This window comes from Herpailurus yagouaroundi, unplaced genomic scaffold (assembly GCF_014898765.1).
Source record: "Herpailurus yagouaroundi ecotype Mexico unplaced genomic scaffold, PumYag 197, whole genome shotgun sequence".
Lineage (NCBI taxonomy): Eukaryota > Metazoa > Chordata > Mammalia > Carnivora > Felidae > Herpailurus > Herpailurus yagouaroundi.
Genome location: NW_024412428.1, coordinates 21,248,564 through 21,271,238, shown reverse-complemented (window position 1 = coordinate 21,271,238; position 22,675 = coordinate 21,248,564). Strand labels below are relative to the sequence as shown.

Sequence of the window (22,675 nt, the reverse complement as noted above, 5' to 3'; positions counted from 1 at the left end):
TCTAAGCGCGTACACGTCCAGTTTTAATAGTTATTTCTAAACAGTTTTCCACTTTACGTTCCCACTGGCGCTGCATGAGAGTTCTTGTTCCACCTCGTCACCAACACTCCTCATTGTCAGTCTTTTTACTTTTAGCATTTTGTTTATTTATTTTTGAGAGAGAGACAAGAGCATGAGTGGGGGAAGGACAGAGAGAGAGAGAGAGAGAGAGAGAGAGAGAGAGAGACACAGAATCTGAAGCAGGATCCAGGCTCTGAGCTCTCAGAACAGAGCCTAATGCACAGAGCCCGACACAGGGCTTGAACCCACAAACTGTGAGATCATGACCTGAGCTGAAGTCGAACGCTTAACCAACTGAGCCACCTGGGTGCCCCACTTTTACCATTTTGATAGGTGTGGAGGAACACCTTATTGTGGTTTCCTAAATTCTCATCTGTATATTCTCTTTCATGAAGTAGTTATTCAAATATTTTGTTAAGGGGTGCCTGGGTGGCTCAGTCGGTTAAGTGTCTGACTTTGGCTCAGGTCATGATCTCATGGCTCGTGGGTTCGAGCCCTGCGTCCGACTCTGTGCTTACAGCTCAGAGCCTGGAGCCTGCTTGGGATTCTGTCTCCTTCTCTCTCTGCCCACCCCCGCTTGAGCTCCGTCTCTCTCTCTCAAAAATGAATAAATATTTAAAAAATTAAAAAACAAAAAACCACAAAAAACATAAATATTTTGTTAACTTTCGATTTGACTTTCTAATCGACTTACAGGAGGTCTTTATTCAGGATGGGTCCTTTGTCAGTAATATGTACTGCAAATACCTTCTACCTTCTGGGTTCCTTTTCTACTCTCTTAGTGGTGACTTGATGAACAGAGTACTTTTAGTGCAGTCAAACTTATTGCAGCTTTTTGTATCCTTTTGTGTCACCTGTCTGTGTGAAACTTGGTCCATTTCTAATCTACTCACAGGGTTCTGCTACTATCATATCTGTTGGCTTCACAAATTTGATAAAGGACAAATGTAAAATAGAAGCATTCATTTCATGTCTGGTCTCACTTTGGTAACCGAAAGATAAGTGAGATGATTAAAAGCTGAGGCAAGTGATGAGTCACTAAATTCTATTTCTGAAATTATTATTACACTATATGTTAACTAACTTGGATTTATTTACATTTTTAAAAAAGCTGAGGCAACAATATGTTCTTGGAATAAAAAATTAATATAATATGCTCTATAGCATTTTATGATAATTGGCTTTAGTAATGTGGAACAATTAATAGAGCCATAAAAGTGTATAATTAAAGATGTTATTATTACAAGTTAAAATTTACTCTCTGTTCCCCATATTGTCATTTAATTGAAAAAAACAAAAACAAAAACAAAGACTTGCCACCTTGCAATCAATTTGAAATAAGCTGTTGAGGAACAACACTATAAAAGGAAAGTATACACTGGAATGCATTACATTTTGGCCAAACAAGAAGGTTTGATCCATTCTGGCTTATAAAGCAAGAAATCAGTGTTTGTGATTTTGAAAAGTCACTGAAACTTTTTCCCTGAATTGGTTCCTTTGTAATACATTTTCTTGAGTTCTACCCATGACTGACACAGTAACAGTCCTGGGATCAGAACCCACACACTATTGAAAAATACCAGATAGACCCCAAAGTAGAGCCAACTGTCGGTGTTGAGGTTGGGGCTTCCCATAAGCCAGTCCGGGAAGAAGGTCATCCACCCGCCATATAATTCACACACGCACAGGGTAATCTGCAGGAAATGCCTGTTAGAGAGAAAGAAACAAGGGATGAAGCTGCCAGCTCAGCCCAGCCTGTCACCCTGAATCCTGACCTCTTGTCTTAAATGGCAGCATTTACACCGTCTTCCACAGCAGAAGACCTCTCTGAAGTTGGACCTCAGGTTTCCCACAGTGCTCCTTCAATGGGGCAAGTCAATCCAATTCATGGGAGATCCATGCTTTCTCTGGAGAAGCAATACTGCCCTTCCTGGAAGATTATCCTCAGAGTTAAATAAAGTCTCTCAGGTATCCTGTTCCACTCTTAGGAAGATTTATGGAGGTCACATCTCACCCAGCAAAGAGAGACCTAGATGCGAATCTTGCTACAAGCCACAATTTTACTGGCTGTAAAAGGGGACAGTAATAACAGTTCCTTCCTCAAAGAATATGGTGGAGAGTAAACGAGATACGTGGATATGTAAGTACTCAACAATGCAGATATTATAGATGGTTCAAGTACTAAACAATTGGGTGCATGTAGTAAATCTACAACCAAGATCATAGAGACAAAGATATATCAAGACACCAGGAAGAAATTTAATTTTTCCTGCCAACTATCTAAGTAAAACTGGGTGGGAGGAAAGTGGACTAAATGACCTTAGAGGTTTCGTTCAAACCTGAAATTTTGTGACGAAGCTTTAAAAAATACTTCTTTGATTCAAGACACTAAAAAGTGGAATGCAATCGTGCCTATTTGACATTGTTTTGGGAATCATCCCCAGGATGGCATCCTATTTGCCCTACGTCACTTTGTCTGAAAGAAGGAAAGGAAGGGAAAGGGTAGGAGGGAGGGAAGAGAGTTCAAAGTCTCAGAGTCTGACTGACAGTGGTTAATCTTCCACCTTTCTCCTCCCTTTCCTCTCTCCTGCCTTCCTCACACCCTCCACAACCTGTTTCTGAAAAGATTTGTCCTGCATATCTAATTCCAAATTAAGAGAATTTACTTGGTGTAAAGTGAAATAGGAGTTTTCTTTTTTTTTTTTAAAGGTTTTTTTTTATTTTTGAGAGAGACAGTGCGAGTGGGGGAAGGGCAGAGAAAGAGGGGAGGGACAGAAGATCTGAAGTGGATTCTGGATGCGGCCCAAGCTCATGAATGGCAAGATCATGACCTGAGCTGAAGTCGGATGTTCAACCGATGAGCCAACCAGGCGCCCCTGGAATAGGAGTTTTCAAGATTTGGGGGGCGATTGGGAAAGGGTTGGAGGCATTACCCTTTACTTTCCAAAATATTGGTGAAAAATCATCCAATGCTCTTCACACTTCCTTCCTCGTAGAATGACTAGGTGGTCCCTACAATCCTATTTCCTATCGTTTTTATTTTGAATCATCTGAAATTATCCTGGTGGCACCACGCTTCCTATCTAATATTGAACAATTTTCATTTCTAATCTAACAAATGAATGTGGTCCTAATCTACTCCAAATGCCATGTAGGCATCGAGACAGCTAATGTTTCTCCTCTCTTCAGCAGGCCAGAAGAAGAGCACTTACCGATAATATTTCTCTTTGACTATGGCATAAATGAGGACCAATGCCAGAGACCCATCCAAGACAACAGTCAGAATTTCCAAAGACACAATGGTTGGGTCAAAATAAAGCCATCTTGCATCAGCTTTGCCATATTCTTTCCCTAAAAGTGAAATACATTTTGTTACTCATCTGGCAACTATTTTTATGACAGTCAGTGAAAATGACCTTTTTTTCCCCTAACGAGGAGACAAAGAGAGAAACTGTCACTCCCTACGCTGCCCATAATGCCTTAGAGGAAGGCAAGAGGAGAACGGAGGCTGAAACGCATTTACCGCACAAGTACTAATAACAATATCTTGGTATATTTGTAAAAGGATTTCGTTCCCAAAGTGCTTGCATACATGTGCCCTTTTCACCCCTGCTATCATTACTCTAAGCAACAGAATTCTGAATTAATTCAACACAGCCAGATTTTGCAAAGACCATCTCTAATAATTAGCTTGTTAACTGTGTTACAGTTCCTTACTTCAAAATTCCCATATAAAGTCTGTAGGTATAATCCAGATGTGGGAAAGTTATTATTAAGGAAATGTTTATTAAAAAAACATGTGTTTATTAATAACTGAAGAGAAACTGAGCCCTGTACTGGCAGTGGGGAGGTTCGGGGGGAGGACGGTGGAATGGTAATGACACAGAGAATGAATCCCCCACATGGACAAAGGGGATGTTTCAGTCCAGACAGGAGTCACTAACAACAGACACCACAAAGGCCTCAAATGTGTTCACCAGGGAGTGGGCATGCCCTAAAAGATCTTTCCAGACCCCATTATCAGGATTGTTTCTTCTAGACAGAATGAGGTGAGAAAGTCTTTTTAGAGCAGGACTGAGAGCCATGCACTGGGAGAGCCAACCCACCCTTCCTTCCTTCCTCTCTATTTCCCTCTCTCCCTCCTTCCCTCTCTCCCTCTTTCCTTTTTTTAATTTATCAAACTAATACATGCCAGTCCTAAGATCTCAAATGATCAGAGTAAAAAAAATCAAAGTCTTGGGGCACCTGGGTGGCTCAGCTGGTTAAGCGTCTGACATCAGCTCAGGTCATGATCCAATCCCACAGTTGGTGGGTTCGAGTCCTACATCAGGCTTTGTGCTGACAGCTCAGAACCTGGAGCCTGCTTTGGATTCTCTCTCTGCCCCTTCCCCAGCTCACACTCTGTCTCTCTCTCTCAAAAATAAACATTAAAAAAAATATTTTTAAATGAAAGTTTCACCTCTTCTCTCCTTTCAATATTATTCTCACATTATTTAGACAAGATATGAATCATCAAATATTAGCTACATAATTGGGATTGGTGAAGCAGCAGGACAAAGCTCTAGTCTCCATTAATGGCCCAAGGTAGGATCCCTCAGGGCTAGGGACAACAGGTTCTAATGAAAGGCTGTCTTGGCAGAAAGAAAGGCCAATAAACAGGATTAGTCATTTAATGAGATAACACACAGACACAAGCTGAGCAGAGACTCTGAAAGGCCAGACAGGGCCAGCAGGACAGGCAGAGCTTTCCTGCTAGTCCTTAGCCGACCGCCAGCCCAGGAATTAACTGAAAAACAACATACTAGTGAAAGGAAGCTTTTCCTGTAAATCTAAACACATACACAATACCTGAAGTGTTCCCTCTAGTGCACCCCAAGTCTAAGGAAGTGTCACTTAAGAAAAATGTCAGTGCTTTAGGAACTGAGAGATTAGTAGTTGTTTAGACACTCAAAAATAACACCATTCATTCATTCTTTAATTCAACAAATCTTCTGGAGCATATGGAAGGTTCTGTGCTGGGCCTGGGGAATGTAGCATCAGCTAGGGCCTAGGGCACAGGTGGCCCTCTGGGAGCTCCCGTTCCATGAGGTTGGACCCTGTCGTAAGTGATGGCAACTGAGCATGGGACATGGAGGAAGTGACACTTTAAGCCAGATGAGGGAGGTGAGGTGTTTTGATCGCTTCCTCTTCCCCCTGTTGGTGAGGGAAGGAGTCCCACCCTCGGGTTATAGGGACGGCCACACAAGACAGGTGGCACTGGATAGATGAGGTTGATGGCAACTTACTAGTCACACACACTCACAGCCTGGGGAGAGATGACACTGCACCACCCAGGGCCACACGGGGTGGGGTGGGGGGTGCACTTAGAGACGGAGTGAACTAGGAGGGGCCACAGGAGCCAGTTCTGCAGTAACAACAATGGGGTGGCCCCTGGTTCCTGAGGCAAGATGGGATTGGCTTCCTCCAATAATTTGGGGGGCTGGCAAGGAACTGAAGCCCACTTGCTCCTCAGGGACCCGTAGGCACCATGCCTGGTCCCTGTGACAAGGAGGGTCGCTTGGCTAGGGGACCTCACATGAGGAAGCAGAGTGGGGTTCCTCTTATGGTTAGGCCATGTGAGTCCCTCTAGATTTTATCAGATGTCAAGGCACACATAATATCGGATTTTAATCTCGGGCCTTACACCACAAGAGGTGACCCACGAACTGGGTGAAGGAGAGGGTGCTTCAGGGAGGAGCACGCACACCACAAAGGCCCGGAACGGAGGGAACACAGTGTGTCTGAAATCACATTTAGTTCAGCAGAACTGAAGGAGACTCTGTGTGTGTGTGTGTGTGTGTGTGTGTGTGTGTGTGTGTGTGTGTATGCATGCCCGCACGCGCGTGGATGGGGCCCGGGGTCACTGCTGGAGAGGAAGGTGGTCCCAGTGCATCAAGCCTCTGGCATCTCCTCCTCTGACACCTAACTCTGGTCATTTTTTCTGCTGGTTAAACACCTAGATAGCAACAGGGCAAACAGAGTGTTAGTAAGCCTGATGATGTGATTAGTGTCATTTATTCTGTGACTGACTGCCAGGCTCAGGCAGAAGTTTAGAGGGAAAGACACGCTGGGGCTGGAGTAGGATCCCAGTCCCTGAGCCACAGCTGGGCCCTGCACCCCAGAGTGATTAGGAGAGGGTGAGGGGTGACAAAGATTGTCTTCTTGACCAAGTTTGAGTCGGGGTCCTCTGAGCCCTCTCCTCAACAAGGCCCCCCATCCAGGGCTCTGTCCTTGGCTCGCTTAGTCCAGTTTTAGCCAAGAATCCTACTAGGTCACGACAGCAAAAATCCCCCTTTCTTGGTATCTGCTCGCTTCCCCCACCACCAGTTTTGTTGAGATGTAACTGACAAGCAGCACTGGGTAGGTATAAGGTGTGCAACACACTGACTTGGTTTACATCTGTTGTGAAATGACTGCAATAAATTTAGTGAACATCCATTACTTTACACAGATACCAAAAAAAAATAAGAAAAAGAGGTGCTTTCTTCCTGATGATGAGAGCTCTTTGGATCCACTCTCTTGAAAACTTATAGCAGTGGTAACTAGAGTCATTATGTGGTACATTATATCCTCAGTACTCCTCTATCTTGTAACTAGAGGTTTGCACTTCTTAATCAACTTTATTCCCTCAATCTCCACACCCCACAAATCTGATCTCTTTTTCTATGAGTTTCAGTTTTGTTTTTGCCTTTTCTTTTTTTTTAATTAGGATTCCACACATAAGTGAGATTATATAGTATTTGTCTTTCTCTGTCTGGCTCGTTTCGCTTAGCACAATGCCCTCAAGGTACAACCATGTTGTCACAATGGCAGAATTTTTTGATTTTTTATGGCTAAATAGTATTCCACTGCATGCACACGTGCATACACACACACACACACACACACACACACACACACACACACACACTTTATCCATTCATTCATCAATGGATACTTAGGTTGTTTCCATGCCTTTGCTACTGTGAATAATGCTACCGTGAACATGGGGGTGCAGATACTTGATCACTCTTGATAACTGATCAAATTCCTCATCTACACCCTGTATGTCATATCACCCTGGCCTGCCTGCAGCAAGAATCCTGTTGAGTCAGTCTATTAAGAACCCTCCAAACCTCAATGTTTCTTCTTAGTAATTTTCCATCCACGGACCCCACCTGCTTCTTGGCTATAAAGCTCCACCTTCCTGGGGCGCCTGGGTGGCTCAGTTGTTTGGGTGTCCAACTTCAGCTCAGGTCATGATCTCACAGTTTGTGAGTTCGAACCCTGAGTCAGGCTCTGTGCTGACAGCTTGCTCAGAGCCTGGAGCCTGCTCCAGATTGTCTCCCTCTCTCTCTCCCCCTCCCCACTCACACTCTGTCTCTGTCTCTCCCAAAAATAAATAAACATTAAAAAAAAGGTCCACCTTCCTTGCTGTATTTGGAGTTGAGCCCGATCTTTCTCCCCTGCTACAAGCCCCCACTTTAGTAGTACCTCCTAAATAAATTCTTCTTTATCATCTTTAACCAGTGGCATGAATAATTCTCCTTTAACAGGGTCCACATAATGCTTATAAGCGAGCTCTACATCCTTGTGAATCTAAGGATAGTCTACTGATCAACATCTGGGAGGCCTTACCCTAGACCCTCTGAATCAGAATCTGTATTTTAACAAGAGCCCAAGGCAATCTGGTGCACTTTAAAGTCTGAGAAGTACTACTTAAATCTATTGGATTTTCCTTTTCTCAAGAATAAAGGACCCCACCATTAAATGGGCTTTCACTTTTTTTAAGGCAAAAAATGTAAACTGAAGATGACTGATAAAAATCATGTTAGACATTTGCATTTCATGGGACTAAGTCAAATCTGGGCTGTTCACTTGCTCTGATGCCAGGCCAGGCAGCCAGGGTGGAGGACAATGACTTAGGCTGGGGTCTTTCAGCCTTCGGGCCTCCCAGGCAATTCCCAAGCACAGTTTAATCTGGCCAACTCATCACATTACAAACACAAAGGTGCACAAGCAGCATTTCACTCCTAAAGTGGGGATCAGGCTCCCTGAGCTACCATTGGCTAGGACCTGGCAGGCATCAAAGATGACACATGGTTTGCTTTGAGAAGCACTAACTATAGCTCTCTCAATTCTCCAGAAGTTTCCTAACACAAGTGATGAACCGGAGTCCCAACACAGATCCTGGCTGGAGGATCTGATTTCAGAATCAAGGAAGAAATGAGATAAATGACGCAGAATTTCAGAAGCAAAATCTGAACGAAGTTACCTTGCACAAGGCAGTTCTGTAATAGTGGCAAAGGACTCTGTTGTTACAGGGCTCACTTGTCAAAATTGACACAGTACATGAGAGGAAGTCGATACTAACTGATGGAACGTCAATTGATTTACAGTAAGCATGAAGAAGATAGGGAAAACCAGTTAATAGCTCTGCAGAGCAGCAGGAGTTTTGGAAATTATCTACAAGACTGCAGATACATATATATAATAAACTGAGAGCTGATATTAAAAATATGGGAAACACCCAGTTTAAATACTGCAAACCCTTCAATCTGCACTAAGAATATTTTTTAGTATACAGCTTTATTGAGATATAATTCACGTGTCTTACAAGGCACCCATTTAAAGTGTCCAATTCAATGGGTTTCGGTACACTCACAGATTTGAATCATCACAATGAAATTTTTCAAACATTTCATTAACCCCTCCCCCTGCAAAGAAACCCATACCCATTATCAGTCATTCATTCTTCACCCCCCTCCTCTGGCACCCCTTCTCCGCATGGTTCTAGGCAACCATCAACCTATAATCTGTGTCTTTAGATTCACCTATTCTGGACATTTCACATAAATGAAATCATACAATTTGTGCTACAGGTACTCATTTAATGGACAGCCACACTTGCAATTAATCTCCTCAAACGTTTCAAATGCAAACATTTTAAATTACTCACACAATGAAGCAATCAAGCCTTCGGAATCTGCGATGTTTCCTACGAAAGACAAGTAGACAAAAGGGCCTTCCTGGAGAGAAAATGAAAACATGCTCTAATTCAGCATCACAACCACAGGATGGCACCGGAGATACACGGCTTCACATGGCCACGTCCCCAGGAGCCCACCTCCTGGTCTGCTCCCTCTGAACATCGTACCTGCAAGCACCTACACAAGCCGGTGGGGTGTGATCCTAGAGACTGATGCCCAGGCCTTGCAGACAGAGGGAAGGTTTATATAATAAATGCTGTTTTTCAATGATTGGCATTATAAATTTAGAGGTGTGTTCTTATGGGAAAAAATAAATTGAAAATTTTGCACAAGGAAAGAGCTTAAATGTTATATTAAACAGGCTAAATTCTGGATGATTCCAAAAATTTTGCACCTTTGAGAGGTGCCTCACAGCAGTTCATTTTGTCTTGTCTCAAAAAAAAAAAAAAAAAAAAAATCCAAGATCTCTCTTAACAAAAATGGTATTCACCTATCTGTACCAGACCTGAAATAATTCTTTTTCCTGCACATAGGGCAAATTTAGGAAAATTAAAACACTTACAGGCTACATTTTAAATTTTAGGTAATAAAATACCTGCAATCACACTTAGTATTTTTCTATCACCGAAATGTTTCTTTGCTTAAAATTTCAAAACTAATTAATTAGAATTCACTGGGGAATCTGACTGGCATGCTGCTCCTTTGAACAAATTAAAAAAAAAATTTTTTTAAGTTTATTTATTTTTGAGAGAGAGAGCACAAGCAGAGGAGGAGCAGAGGGAGCAAGGCAGGAGATCTGAAGCAGGCCCCATGCTGTCAGCACAGAGCCCGATGTGGGGCTCAAACTCACAAACCAGGAGATCATGACCTGGGCTGAAGTCAGACACTTAACCGACTGAGCCACCCAGAGGTCCCTCCTTTGAACAAATATGATCTCTGGTCAATACAACTTTTTTTTCCCATTTCTTTTTATCAACGCAACTGCTTATATGACATTAAAATCGTATCTCTCCCTATTCCCTGCTCACTTATAGTGCTGCTTCCCAGAGTTCACCATTTAGAGCCACTTCTGTATTTATTTCTGGGGATTATTGTCCTAACTCACAATACACTTGACACTGCTATTTCTTTAGACATTCTCAATTAACTGCCAATCCTGAAAAACTATGATTTAATAGATGTCTACCCTCTGCTTCCCCACACTCTACAGGTTTTTGGACAGCATAGGGGTGGAAAACCTTCCTTCTGCGCTCTTAGACCCAGGAGCTGGCCTAAGAATTAACTGACATGATGGACTAACAGGAGGAAAGCACGCAAATTTTATTTAATATTTTTACATGTACATGGAAGTCCTTAAAAGGAAAACAAAGACCCAAAGAAGCTATTAGGCCAAAAGGTTTACATACTTTTTTACACAAAGAACAATAAATTATGGAAATGTGACAAGACAAAGGGGCTTGGACTAGGGACAGTAAATTGTGGGAAAGTGACTAAGAAATATATGAGGGAAACTAATGGAAGATAAGGGTTATTTTAGTAGGTTTGTTTGTAGAGGCCCATTTCAGCATAGACTCCCAGTCTCTGGTGATAAGAACATTCTTCTCTTCCTGGTACAGGGAGGGCACCTTTCTCATGGGAAATTTAACAATCTGATTTTAGGTAGAAAGGAGGAGGCCAGAAAGCCTAAGGTAGAAAGCCTTCCCACATCTGCTGCTTTCCAATTGCCTTCCACTCAAAATAATCAATATGCCAAAGTGGCATAGCTTAGAGTGGCATGTCCTAAACCTTTCAAATAGCTATATTATTCTCTTTAATTCTTCCATTAGTCACCCAAATTTGTAACTTAAGTAGTAAACTTAAAACCTCAACTTACTCATCAGTGTTGCACACCATCTGAGAGGAGAATGCTAGCCCCCACCATGCTTTCTTCTTTTCTTCCCCATTTCCAGTGCCCCACTCTTGTCTACTTTGTACATTGCCGAGATTGATTACATTTCCATTCTTGTTCTGTAAGCATTATTTGTCTTCCTATTTTATTTATATGTAGATTCTAAAGGCTGAAAATCAACAGTATTTACAACACGGTGATTATGTAAACGTCATTCACTGCAAAGGGCTGCAACTTCTCTCTCCAGATTGAGTATTTTGACTTGTCATTTAGGAAGGATGTGGCAGCTGGAATATCCCTTATTACACTCACAAATTTCTCAAAATCATGCTGTATTTTAGTTTGCTACATATTTGGGCCCTGACTTTCTTATATTTCTGTTTACATTACAGTTTGTAATTGCCTTTCTTTTCTCTGACTGAGAGAAGAAATCTGATTTTCTCCCCATCTCATTAATATCTTCCATTTTCTTACCCATGCTAATCCCTGCCAAACAAGCTTTAAAGTTGGTTTGTTTTGTTACGTTACTTACTTGGTAAATGGGGTTTACCTCAGAGTATATGTAAACATTATATTCTTTTTTTTATTTTTTTTTAAATTTTTTTTCAATGTTTATTTATTTTTGGGACAGAGAGAGACAGAGCACGAACGGGGGAGGGGCAGAGAGAGAGGGAGACACAGAATCGGAAACAGGCTCCAGGCTCTGAGCCATCAGCCCAGAGCCCGACGCGGGGCTCGAACTCACGGAACGCGAGATCGTGACCTGGCTGAAGTCGGATGCTTAACCGACTGCGCCACCCAGGCGCCCTGGTAAACATTATATTCTTTAAAGGAGATTTTAAAAAATTACATAGGAGATAAACAGCAATATTTAAAAATAAGAAGTACTCCCCATCCACTTTGAAGCACTTTATTTTCACCAATTTTTTTTTTTTTTTTTTTAGCAGAAACATAGCAGGAAATCCACACCACTTCCCTGGCTTGGCCTGGGGACTTTCTAGATAAAATACAGCCACTGGTCTGGCCAGTGGGAGCAATAAGTCTGGGCTGAATTTGACCCTCTATAGGGCTCAGTCCATCTATCTGTAAGATAAAGGACCTCCTAAAATTAGATTGTGGATCTCATCCTAAAACTAGACATGACTTCCAGTCACAATCTCTTTAACTGGAGCATTAGTAAAACACAGACTCTGGCATTAGGTCCAGGACCTTTCCTCAGAAGCAACTCTGTGAGTAAGAACAAGATGGGGATCTGGCAATCTATAACAAGCAGGGACCTATGAGTGTTTAACAAAATTTCTCCCTTTTATATCTACCTGTTTAAGTTCTATTACTTTTTCAAATGCCAGCTCAAATCCTTCCTCTCCAAGAAATCTTCCCAAACCTCTTAGCGACGAATTTCTCAATCTCCAGTGTTCCTAAGTTTGTGCTTCTATAGTCAACTGTCTGCTGGTTATGGATCTCCCGTCCATAACCATTGGATCATTGGATCAGACATCTTTAGGGTCTGGGATGTTGTCTTATCTTAGAATCTTTAAGAACCCAGGATGATATTTTGTGTCCAGTGTTTGCTAATCTTGAATTAATGACAAGTTCATATAACGAGTTACTTAGAAAGGTACCTGGAGGGGCTTTTAGAAGGCACTCTATATTTCTTACTATATTAATGTCTCAAATATAATGGCAGTATGCAGCTGACTGTTTAACAACACAGGTTAGGGGCACCAATCCCTGTGCAGTCAAAAATCCATATATAATTTTTAACTCTCCAAAAACTTAACTACCAACAGCCTACTGATGACTGGAAGCCCTACTGATAACATAAACAATTGATTAACACATATTTTGCATGCCATATGTATTATACACTGTATTTTGACAATAAAGTGAGCCAAAGAAAATTAATTATTAAGACAACCATAAGGAAAAAACACTTACAGTATTGTACCGTATTTATCAAAACCCACATGTAAGTGGACCTGTGCAGTACAACTCATGACTTCAAGGGTCAGCTGTAATATATGTAAAGTATAAAAAATATATTCATGCCTCCACATGCTGATTGGATGCTGCCTCTTCCAGGCAGCAAGGCTTCCCTGATTCTCTTGGTGGGAAGTGGGTGCCTCTCCTACATAGAAACCTGCTTGCTTATCTCTTCCTCAAAACTGTCAGTTCCTTTAGGGAAAAGTCTTTGTCTTTTATCTCTGCATCCCAAATGCCTGATAGATGTACATGCTGACAAATGTTTACTAAAAGAATAAGAAATAAAGGGGGGGGAGGGGAGTAACAGTTAAACCACCACTACCACCCAAACAATCCATTTAGAAAATGGGCAAAAGGAATGAAGACACATTTCCCCAAAGAGGATATACAGACAGCAAACAAATGAAAAGATGTTCCACATCATTAGCGGACAGGGAAATGCCAATTAAAACCACAACGTGGGGCGCCTGGGTGGCTTGGTCGGTTGGGCATCCGACTCCGGCTCAGGTCATGATCTCACAGTCCGTGAGTTCGAGCCCCACATCGGGCTCTGTGCTGACAGGTCAGAGCCTGGAGCCTGTTTTGGATTCTGTGTCTCCCTCTCTCTCTGCCCCTCCCCTGTTCATGCTCTGTCTCTCTCTGTCTCAAAAATAAACAAACGTGGCACAAAAACAGACACAAAGACCAATGGAATAGAATAGAAACCCCAGAACTAGACCCACAAACGTATGGCCAACTCATCTTTGACAAAGCAGGAAAGAACATCCAATGGAAAAAAGACAGTCTCTTTAACAAATGGTGCTGGGAGAACTGGACAGCAACATGCAGAAGGTTGAAACTAGACCACTTTCTCACACCATTCACAAAAATAAACTCAAAATGGATCAAGGACCTGAATGTGAGACAGGAAACCATCAAAACCCTAGAGGAGAAAGCAGGAAAAGACCTCTCTGACCTCAGCCGTAGCAATCTCTTACTCGACACATCCCCAAAGGCAAGGGAATTAAAAGCAAAAGTGAATTACTGGGACCTTATGAAGATAAAAAGCTTCTGCACAGCAAAGGAAACAACCAACAAAACGAAAAGGCAACCAACGGAATGGGAAAAGATATTTGCAAATGACATATCGGACAAAGGGCTAGTATCCAAAATCTATAAAGAGCTCACCAAACTCCACACCCGAAAAGCAAATAACCCAGTGAAGAAATGGGCAGAAAACATGAATAGACACTTCTCTAAAGAAGACATCCGGATGGCCAACAGGCACATGAAAAGATGTTCAGCGTCGCTCCTTATCAGGGAAATACAAATCAAAACCACACTCAGATATCACCTCACGCCAGTCAGAGTGGCCAAAATGAACAAATCAGGAGACTATAGATGCTGGAGAGGATGTGGAGAAACGGGAACCCTCTTGCACTGTTGGTGGGAATGCAAACTGGTGCAGCCACTCTGGAAAGCAGTGTGGAGGTTCCTCAGAAAATTAAAAATAGACCTACCCTATGACCCAGCAATAGCACTGCTGGGAATTTATCCAAGGGACACAGGAGTGCTGATGCATAGGGGCACTTGTACCCCAATGTTCATAGCAGCACTCTCAACAATAGCCAAATTATGGAAAGAGTCTAAATGTCCATCAACTGATGAATGGATAAAGAAATTGTGGTTTATATACACTATGGAATACTACGTGGCAATGAGAAAAAATGAAATATGGCCTTTTGTAGCAACGTGGACGGAACTGGAGAGTGTGATGCTAAGTGAAATAAGCCATACAGAGAAAGACAGATACCATATGGTTTCACTCTTATGTGGATCCTGAGAAACTTGACAGGAACCCATGGGGGAGGGGAAGGAAAAAAAAAAAAAGAGGTTAGAGTGGGAGAGAGCCAAAGCATAAGAGACTGTTGAGAACTGAGAGCAAACTGAGGGTTGATGGGGGGTGGGAGGGAGGAGAGGGTGGGTGATGGGTATTGAGGAGGGCACCTTTTGGGATGAGCACTGGGTGTTGTATGGAAACCAATTTGACAATAAATTTCATATATAAATAAAAAAAATAAATAAACAAACGTTTAAAAAAAAAAAAAAACACAACGAGTTGGTACTATACACCTATCAGGATGGCAAAATAAAAAATAGTGACCACACCAAATACTGACAAGGATGTGGATCACATTTCTGGTGGGATGAAAATGATACCATTCTGGAAAACCAGAGTCTGGAAGTTTCTTCTAAAATGAAGTACGCAGTCACTATAGGACCCAACAACTTTCTTAAGCACTTATCCCAGAAAAACAAAAACTTATGCTCACACAAAAACAAGCACACAAATGTCCACAGCAGCTTTATCTGTAATAGCTTAACGCTGGATGTCCTTCAACAGGTGAATGTTACACAAACCTCAGTCCATTCATACTGGAGCACTCCCAAGCAGTAACAAGGAATCAACTATTGATACACTCAACAACGTGGATGGATCTCCAGGGGATTTGCTGAGCGAAGAAAGCCAACTCCAAAAGACTATATACTCTCTGATTCCATTCATTCATTCACTCATTCATCCATTAAAAATTTATTTATTTTGAGACAGAGACAGTGAGAGTGGGGGAAGGACAGAGAGAGAGAGAGAGGGAGCCAGAGAACCCCAAGCAAGCTCAGCACTGCCAGGGCAGAGCCTGATGCGGGCCTCAGACAAATTGTGAGATCATGACCTGAGCTGAAACCAAAAATCGGACGCTTAACCGACTGAGCCACCCAGGTGCCCCTTTCACCCCATTTATATAACGCTTTTTGGAATGATAAATTTTATTTTTTTTTTAATTTTTTTCAACGTTTTTTATTTATTTTTGGGACAGAGAGAGACAGAGCATGAACGGGGGAGGGGCAGAGAGAGAGGGAGACACAGAATTGGAAACAGGCTCCAGGCTCCGAGCCATCAGCCCAGAGCCTGACGCAGGGCTCGAACTCAAGGACCACGAGAATCATGACCTGGCTGAAGTCGGACGCTTAACCGACTGCGCCACCCAGGCGCCCCCTGGAATGATAAATTTTAGAAATGGAGGACATATTAGTGGTTGCCAGGGGTTAGTGGCTGGAGGAGGTGGGGGGAGTTGATAGTTGATACAAAAGGAAAACACTAGGTATCCTTGTGGTGTTGCAACTGCTTGATATCCTGTTGTGGTGGACACTTGAAACTAACCAGTTGATAAAATGATACAGAACTTAATACACACACATGTGCCAGTGGATCCAGGGAAATCTGAATGAGTGGACTGCACCAACGTCAATGACCGATACTATACATGTTATCGGGTTGTTTTTTTTTTTTAACATTTTTTAAAGTGTATTTATTTTGAAAGAGAGGGAGTGGGGGGAGGGGCAGAGAGAGAAGAGAGAGAGAATCCCAAGCAGGCTCTTCACTGTCAGTGCAGAGCTGGACGCAGGGCTCAATCTCACGAACCTCAAGATCATGACCTGAGCCAAAATCAAGAGGCAGATGCTTAACCCACTGAGCCACCCAGGTACCCCTACACTATAGTTTTGAAAAATGTTACCACTGGGGAAAGCTAAGCCAAGTGTACATGGGCTTTCTCTGTATTATTTCTTATAATCACATGTGAATCTACAATTACCTCCCCTGGCCAAAAAAAATTTAATTAAAAAAATCAGACAGGTAGAACAAGAGACATGGAAGAAAGAATAACATTACTAACTGAATAACATTTTTTAATCAATTGCCAGGACTTTTAAAAATTTATTTATTTATTTATTTAAATTTAGACTAGCCTGGGCCCTGGCCTCAGAGAGCTTATCTAGCTGAGTAACACCAACTTCTAATTCAATATAGACTGGAAAAAGATGAGGGGGCCTATGGTTGGGACAATCAGGGAAGACTTCCAGGAGGAGGTAGTCCTAGAGCTGTGCCTTGGCAGGCAGGCTTAGAGGTGGAAGGAAGGATAGGGATGGCAGCCCAGGGGTATGAAGGGCAGGCCGTGGTGAGGCCTGGTGGGTCCAGACTCTGCCCTGCCCAGCACTGTAGCCAAACAGTGATGAGCCCCCGGCCCGCCCCTTGGGCTCCCTTGCCAGGGCTGAGGGCACTTATACGTGTGTTCTCAGAAGGCCTCAGGCTGGTTTTTACTCCTCCAGGCCTGAGCATGCACAGCTCCTCTGTCTTGAGTACCCAGGCCTAGCTTTCTTTCCCCTAAAAAGAGTGTAAATAAAACAAACAAAAAAAATTTTTTTACTGTAGTTAAATAGACATAAAATTTACCATTTTAACCATTTTAAGCATACAATTCAGTGGTGTTGAGTACATTCACATTCTTGTGCAACCATCACCATTTATCTCCCTCCATAACTGAGTCTTCCCAAACTGAAACTCTGTGTAACTCTGTAAAACTCTGAATAACTCCTCATTCTCCCCCTATCCCTGGCCCCTGGCAACCTTCACTCTACTTTTTCCCTAAGTACCTCATATAAGTGCAATCACCCAATTTTTATCTTTTTGTGACTGCCTTATTTCACTTGGCATAATGTCCACAAGCTTCCCTGTGTTGTGGCATGTACCAGAATTGCATGTCTTTTTAAGGCTGAATAATATTCCATTGTATGCATACACCACATTTTGTTGGTCTGCTCATCTGCTGATGGACATTTAGGCTGCTTCCACCTTTTGGCTATGGTGAATAATACTGCTATGTGCACGTATCTAAGTCCCTGGTTTCGATTTCTTTGGATATTTATGTAAAAGCGGGCTTACTGGATCACATGCTAATTCTATGACATTTCTTCTGGTGGTGCACCTTTACTATTTTAATTACTAAAAAATATTATTAAAGGGATACATAATGAAAGTTTAAAAAAAGAACTAAATAAAAAGGTATAAAGTGAAAGCGACAACTCTTTCCCTCCTGACCCCCAATCTCATTCCCCTGAGACACCGTTGCTGAGTTTCATGGCAGTGTTCAGGAGCCTTTCCATGTGTAGGTTATCATAAAGCAATAAATGTTGAAAATATCTTTTTCCTGCTATTAATTTTTCAACTATAGTGAAAATTCCAACCATACAATTGAAAATTTCAACGATAGTGAAACTATAGTGATGAGTAAAATTCCACAATGTTTGTTTATTTAAATGTTCAAGTTCTGCGGATCAGGATTTCTGGTTTCAAAACATACAAAAATTCCTAGTAGATGCTCTAAAACATGATTGGAACCATATATCTAATTGTGCTGCTAACAACATCAACTTAAAAGCTAAGACGTATCATGGCAAATAAAAGTAACCACAGCCAGTGTCAATTTTCATTTAAGGTGTTACAGACATGTGATTATAACCACAGTATTTTGTAGGCTTTCAGACAACTACTACAAGTCAAAGCTCAGATAAAAACAAAAAAAGTTTGGGCTCTGCAAGTTACTGCTCTCTGTAATTCAACGACCACTTTAGAGAAAATACTCAATTTACTATTTCAACCTTTAAAAGAAAATTTAGTGGGGGAAAAAAGGGCTTCACAGAAATAAAAAAATAAAAAAATAAAAAGAGGGGCACCGGGTGGCTTAGTTAGTTGCGCCTCTGACTTTGACTTAGGTCATGATCTCACGGTTGGTTCGGGAGTTCGAGTCCTACATTGGGCTTGCTGCTGTCAACACAGAGCCCACTTCAGATCTCCTGTCCCCCTCTCTCTCTGCCCTTCCCCCACTAGTGCGCTTGCTCTCTCTCTCTCCCCAAAATAAACGTTAAAAAAAAAGAAATAAGAAAGAAAAAGAATCCAAATTTCTTTTTTTTTGTAATTTGTACTAGTATTTGTAAAGGCTAAATTCGTATTCTAATGTATTTGCAAGCTTTTTGTTTTTAGCTTGTTTGAATGAAGAGCCAGAGAAAACAGAACAACATTCATTATTAAGGGTGGGAGACTAAAGTGGAACAGAATAGAATCACTATGTAAATCCTGTCAAAATTTATTAGCATTTCCTATTCAGATTCACAAAATCTCAGCCTAATCAGACTTGATTTTTCCATGTCACGGCAACAGCACCCATCATTGTTTCTGGAAGGATCAGCTGCTCAGCCTCCTATGGACCTGGATGACAAGGCTTTGGTGACTTCATAAATCTATGCTGCCCAGCTGTCGTCCCCTTAATGACATGATGACTTCTGTTTGATGGAACCTGCCGGTGCAGACGCACTGCCGCCTGGTATTAATGGAGGACAGCGCTGGCCTTTTCAGAACCCGCGAAAGTTCTATTGTGCCCACATCGCGGCAGCTTAGTGTTTCATTTAGAACTTGAAAACATCTTTTAAGAATATGCCCTTCCCTGCCAACACAGTTATTCCTCAGATTAAGGATTTGAAAGGAAACTTTCCAAGGCTTATCTCAATTGGACAAGTGCATTGTTACTTTATTACACAGGGACAGGATGAAAATTAAAAGCTAATCCTAGGACAGAGTATGGCGAGAGGGGTCACGAAAAGGACAGAAGAAGACGGAATCAACCTTTGCTGAACTCTGCTAAGTGCCAGGCATCATGCCAAGTGTCCTACATCCTTGCAATTCAAATGTGGCTCGTGAATCCCAACTTGGGCATCTCCCAAGAGCTTGTTAGAAATGCAGAATTTCAGACCTAGATTTATGGAATCAGAATCTGCACTGTGAAAAGATCCCTGGGGTGATTCCTATGTACCTTCAAGTTTGAGAAATACTGCCCCATTACAAAGCTCTATTTAATCCTCATGGCAATGCTTTGAAGAAAATATTTCCATACTTTATAGGTAAATGCTAGGGTGTGAATGTGTCCCACCCAAATGCATGTGTTGAAATTCTAATTCCCAAAGATGATGATATTAGAAGGTGGGGCCTTTGGGAGCTGCTCAGGTCATGAGGGTAGAGCCTTCCTGAATGCAATTAATGACTCTATGAAAGAGGCTCCAGTGAGATCCCTAGCCTTTCCACCAAGAGGACACAGCAAGAAGGCACCATCCAGACACCAGGGAGAGGGCCCTCACCTATGACAGCAGCCTGATCTCGGACTGCCAGCTTCCTGAACTGAGAAAAATAAATTTTTGTTTATAAGCCACTCAATCGGTGGTATTTTGTCACAGCAGCCCAAACACATGAAGACAATAAGGAAACACAGAAAGAAAATGTCTTTCCTTCTTCCCCTTCCTCCTTACAGAAAGGATTTGTGGTAGGGAAAAGGTATTGTTCAGAATTTCACAGCTGGTAAATGGCAGAGCCAGCATTCAAGAGTGCATCTGTTAGACCTCTAAACCCATAATCTTTCTACCTTCCCTCCTGGACCCAGGCTTCCTGAGTAACAAACAGTCAGATCCCTCTGGAACGGTGTTGAGTAATGAGGACAGAAAAGCGCCAGGAAACCAGGTCAGGAGAAATGGTGGAATGCACTGACACTAGGGGGCGCTGCAGTGTAGACAGGGGATTCTACTTCCTTTTGGGTTGCATAGGGCAGAACTAGGACCAATGAAGAGAAGTCCTAAGGAGACTAATTTCACCTCACCATAAGGAAGAATTTTCTTATCACCAGAGCTATTTAATTCTGGAAAGCTGGTATTGGCTGAAAGTTTTCAACCTATATCTGTCTGGGTTATTGGTAAAATACCTATTTCAAAGGGGATATGGGACTTATTGGCCCCTTGAGCCCCTTCCTAGACCGAGGTGGCTGTCTTGTTCTCCACACATGGTACTGGGCATTTCTTTAGATGTGTTCATCATGATGCATGCCATGCCCAGGCTACCCCCCAGTCCCCAGAGAGGGGACAGCTGTGGGAAATTGTGGTTTACACAGTGACAGGCACTGCTTTGGCTAGAGGTGACTGAGCCAGAGGACAAGGAGGGATGACAGGACTCCAGAACAGACAACTCAAGCTGGCTGCTGGCCTACGAAGCGGCCTATCCAAAAAGCCACATTCAAACAGGGACAGGCTGGGCCAATGACATTCTTAACTCTCTGAAACAGAAACTGACAAACAGGGGAGTGAATCCAAACTGATTCTGAAGGCAAGTATGTAGGAGAGGTCATGAGAGGCAGACAACAACTTGACATTATGAATAAACTCAAGTTACAAGGAAGCATGGATGAGTAAGGAAGGTGTAGTATTTGCTAGGGCTGCTATAATAAAGTACCACAAGCTGCGCGGCTTAGAACAATACTTACCATCTCACAGTTCTGGAAGCCGAATGTCCAGGATCAACGTGTCAGCACGGCTAGTTCATTCTGAGGGTTTTGAGGGAGAGCGTATTCCAGAACTTCTCCAAGATGCTATGGGTTTGCCTGCAATCCTTGGTGTTCTGTGGCTTGTAGAAGCATCACCCTGATCTTTGCCTTCATCTTTACATGGAACATGTTTGTGTCTCTGGGTGCTGATTTCCCCTTTTTGTTTCTTTTTTTTAAGTTTATTTATTTACTTTGAGAGAGAGAATGCAAGTGCACACGTGCAAGAGAGGGGGAGGTGCAGAAGAGAATCCCAAACAGGCCCCAAGGTGTCAGAGCAGAGCCTGATGTGGGGCTCGAACCCATGAACCGTGAGATCATGACTGGAGCCAAAATCAAAGGTCTGACACTCAACTGACTGAGCCACCCAGGTGCCCCTCAATTTCCTTTTTTAAAAGGACACCAGTCATACTGGATGAAGGCCCACCCTTAATGGCCTCATTTAACTACCTGTGTAAAGACCTCATCTCTAAGTAGGGCCACATTCTGATGTACTGAGGGTTAGGACTCCAACATGTTCTGTTGAGGGGAGGACACAATTCAACCAAAAATACATGCATATGAGTAGATGCTATGGGGATACACAAAAAGAATAAAGGGCGAGAAAGCCAGCAAGTAACAGAAAGAGAAGCAAACCTAGAGGGGAGCCATGAGGCAGTTAAGTTACCTTAACGCAGAGCTGCCTGTGAATCAGAACCAACCTCCAGTGGCCCAGCTACATCTCAGTTTCTGCTGCATTTCCATGAGTTTCCCTGTGTGCCCATCCATCACTTGAACTAGCTTGAGTAAATAAATGCAGAGGTTCTTGCCCCAAAGAGCTTCACTAAGAGGTATACCATGCAAGTAAAATCTCGAATAACACAAAAGCTTCTCTGAATCTCTTCCACAAAGTGGTTGTGATTTGGGGCTGTGATTTTGGAAGGGCAGAAACAAATTCTCCAGTGGAAAGCATCACTCTAGCCAACTTGCTTTTCATTTGGCTAATGGAGCTGATGGTCATAAAACATCTTGAGGTCTTTGGGATGAAATCAGTTTTGCAAATGAACTATGCAGCCAGGCAGTGCATCTTTGAAGATGCAAAGGTGGGAAAGTAATAGCCTTTGTCCCCAAGGGACTCTCCGCTTCTGCAAGAGAGGCAGTAACTCCCTGACACCCCTCCAGAAATAGGCTGTGGTCCACCGTGATAAAGAGCTCACAAATATAATGATAACCAGAAAATAGTGATGAAATCTGCCTCAGGGGTTTCTCTCAGAGGGGTGTGTGTGCGTGTGCGTGCGTGTGTGTGTGTGCGTGTGTGTGTGTGTTTGCGCGCACATACCCAGAATATGTAAAAAGCCCTTTTCCCACAAGAAACTAATCATCCCAAGACTTGGGATAAACCAGCTTTCTTCTAATTCCCTTCTTTTTGTATTATTAAAAAAAAAAAAAAGCTGTTCTGCCTCAGTTTAAATATAAACAGTGCTGTTAGATATCTTCAAATCACTATTTCTTTACCCTTGGCAGTT

The 22,675-nt window shown here is 42.4% G+C and overlaps 1 protein-coding gene across 1 annotated transcript in view; it reads right to left on the bottom strand.

Moving 5' to 3' along the window:
- Positions 1-1,135: 1,135 nt before the first annotated feature.
- EBPL (EBP like) overlaps positions 1,136-22,675 on the bottom strand; it is a 35,428-nt gene continuing 13,888 nt past the window's right edge. Inside the window, exons 2-4 of the mRNA XM_040448374.1 lie at positions 9,038-9,107; positions 3,273-3,411; positions 1,136-1,767 (exon numbers count right to left, since the gene is read on the bottom strand). Of these exons, the coding sequence (XP_040304308.1) occupies positions 1,527-1,767; positions 3,273-3,411; positions 9,038-9,107 (450 nt within the window). The 3' untranslated portion in view covers positions 1,136-1,526. The remainder of the gene's footprint in view (positions 1,768-3,272; positions 3,412-9,037; positions 9,108-22,675) is intronic.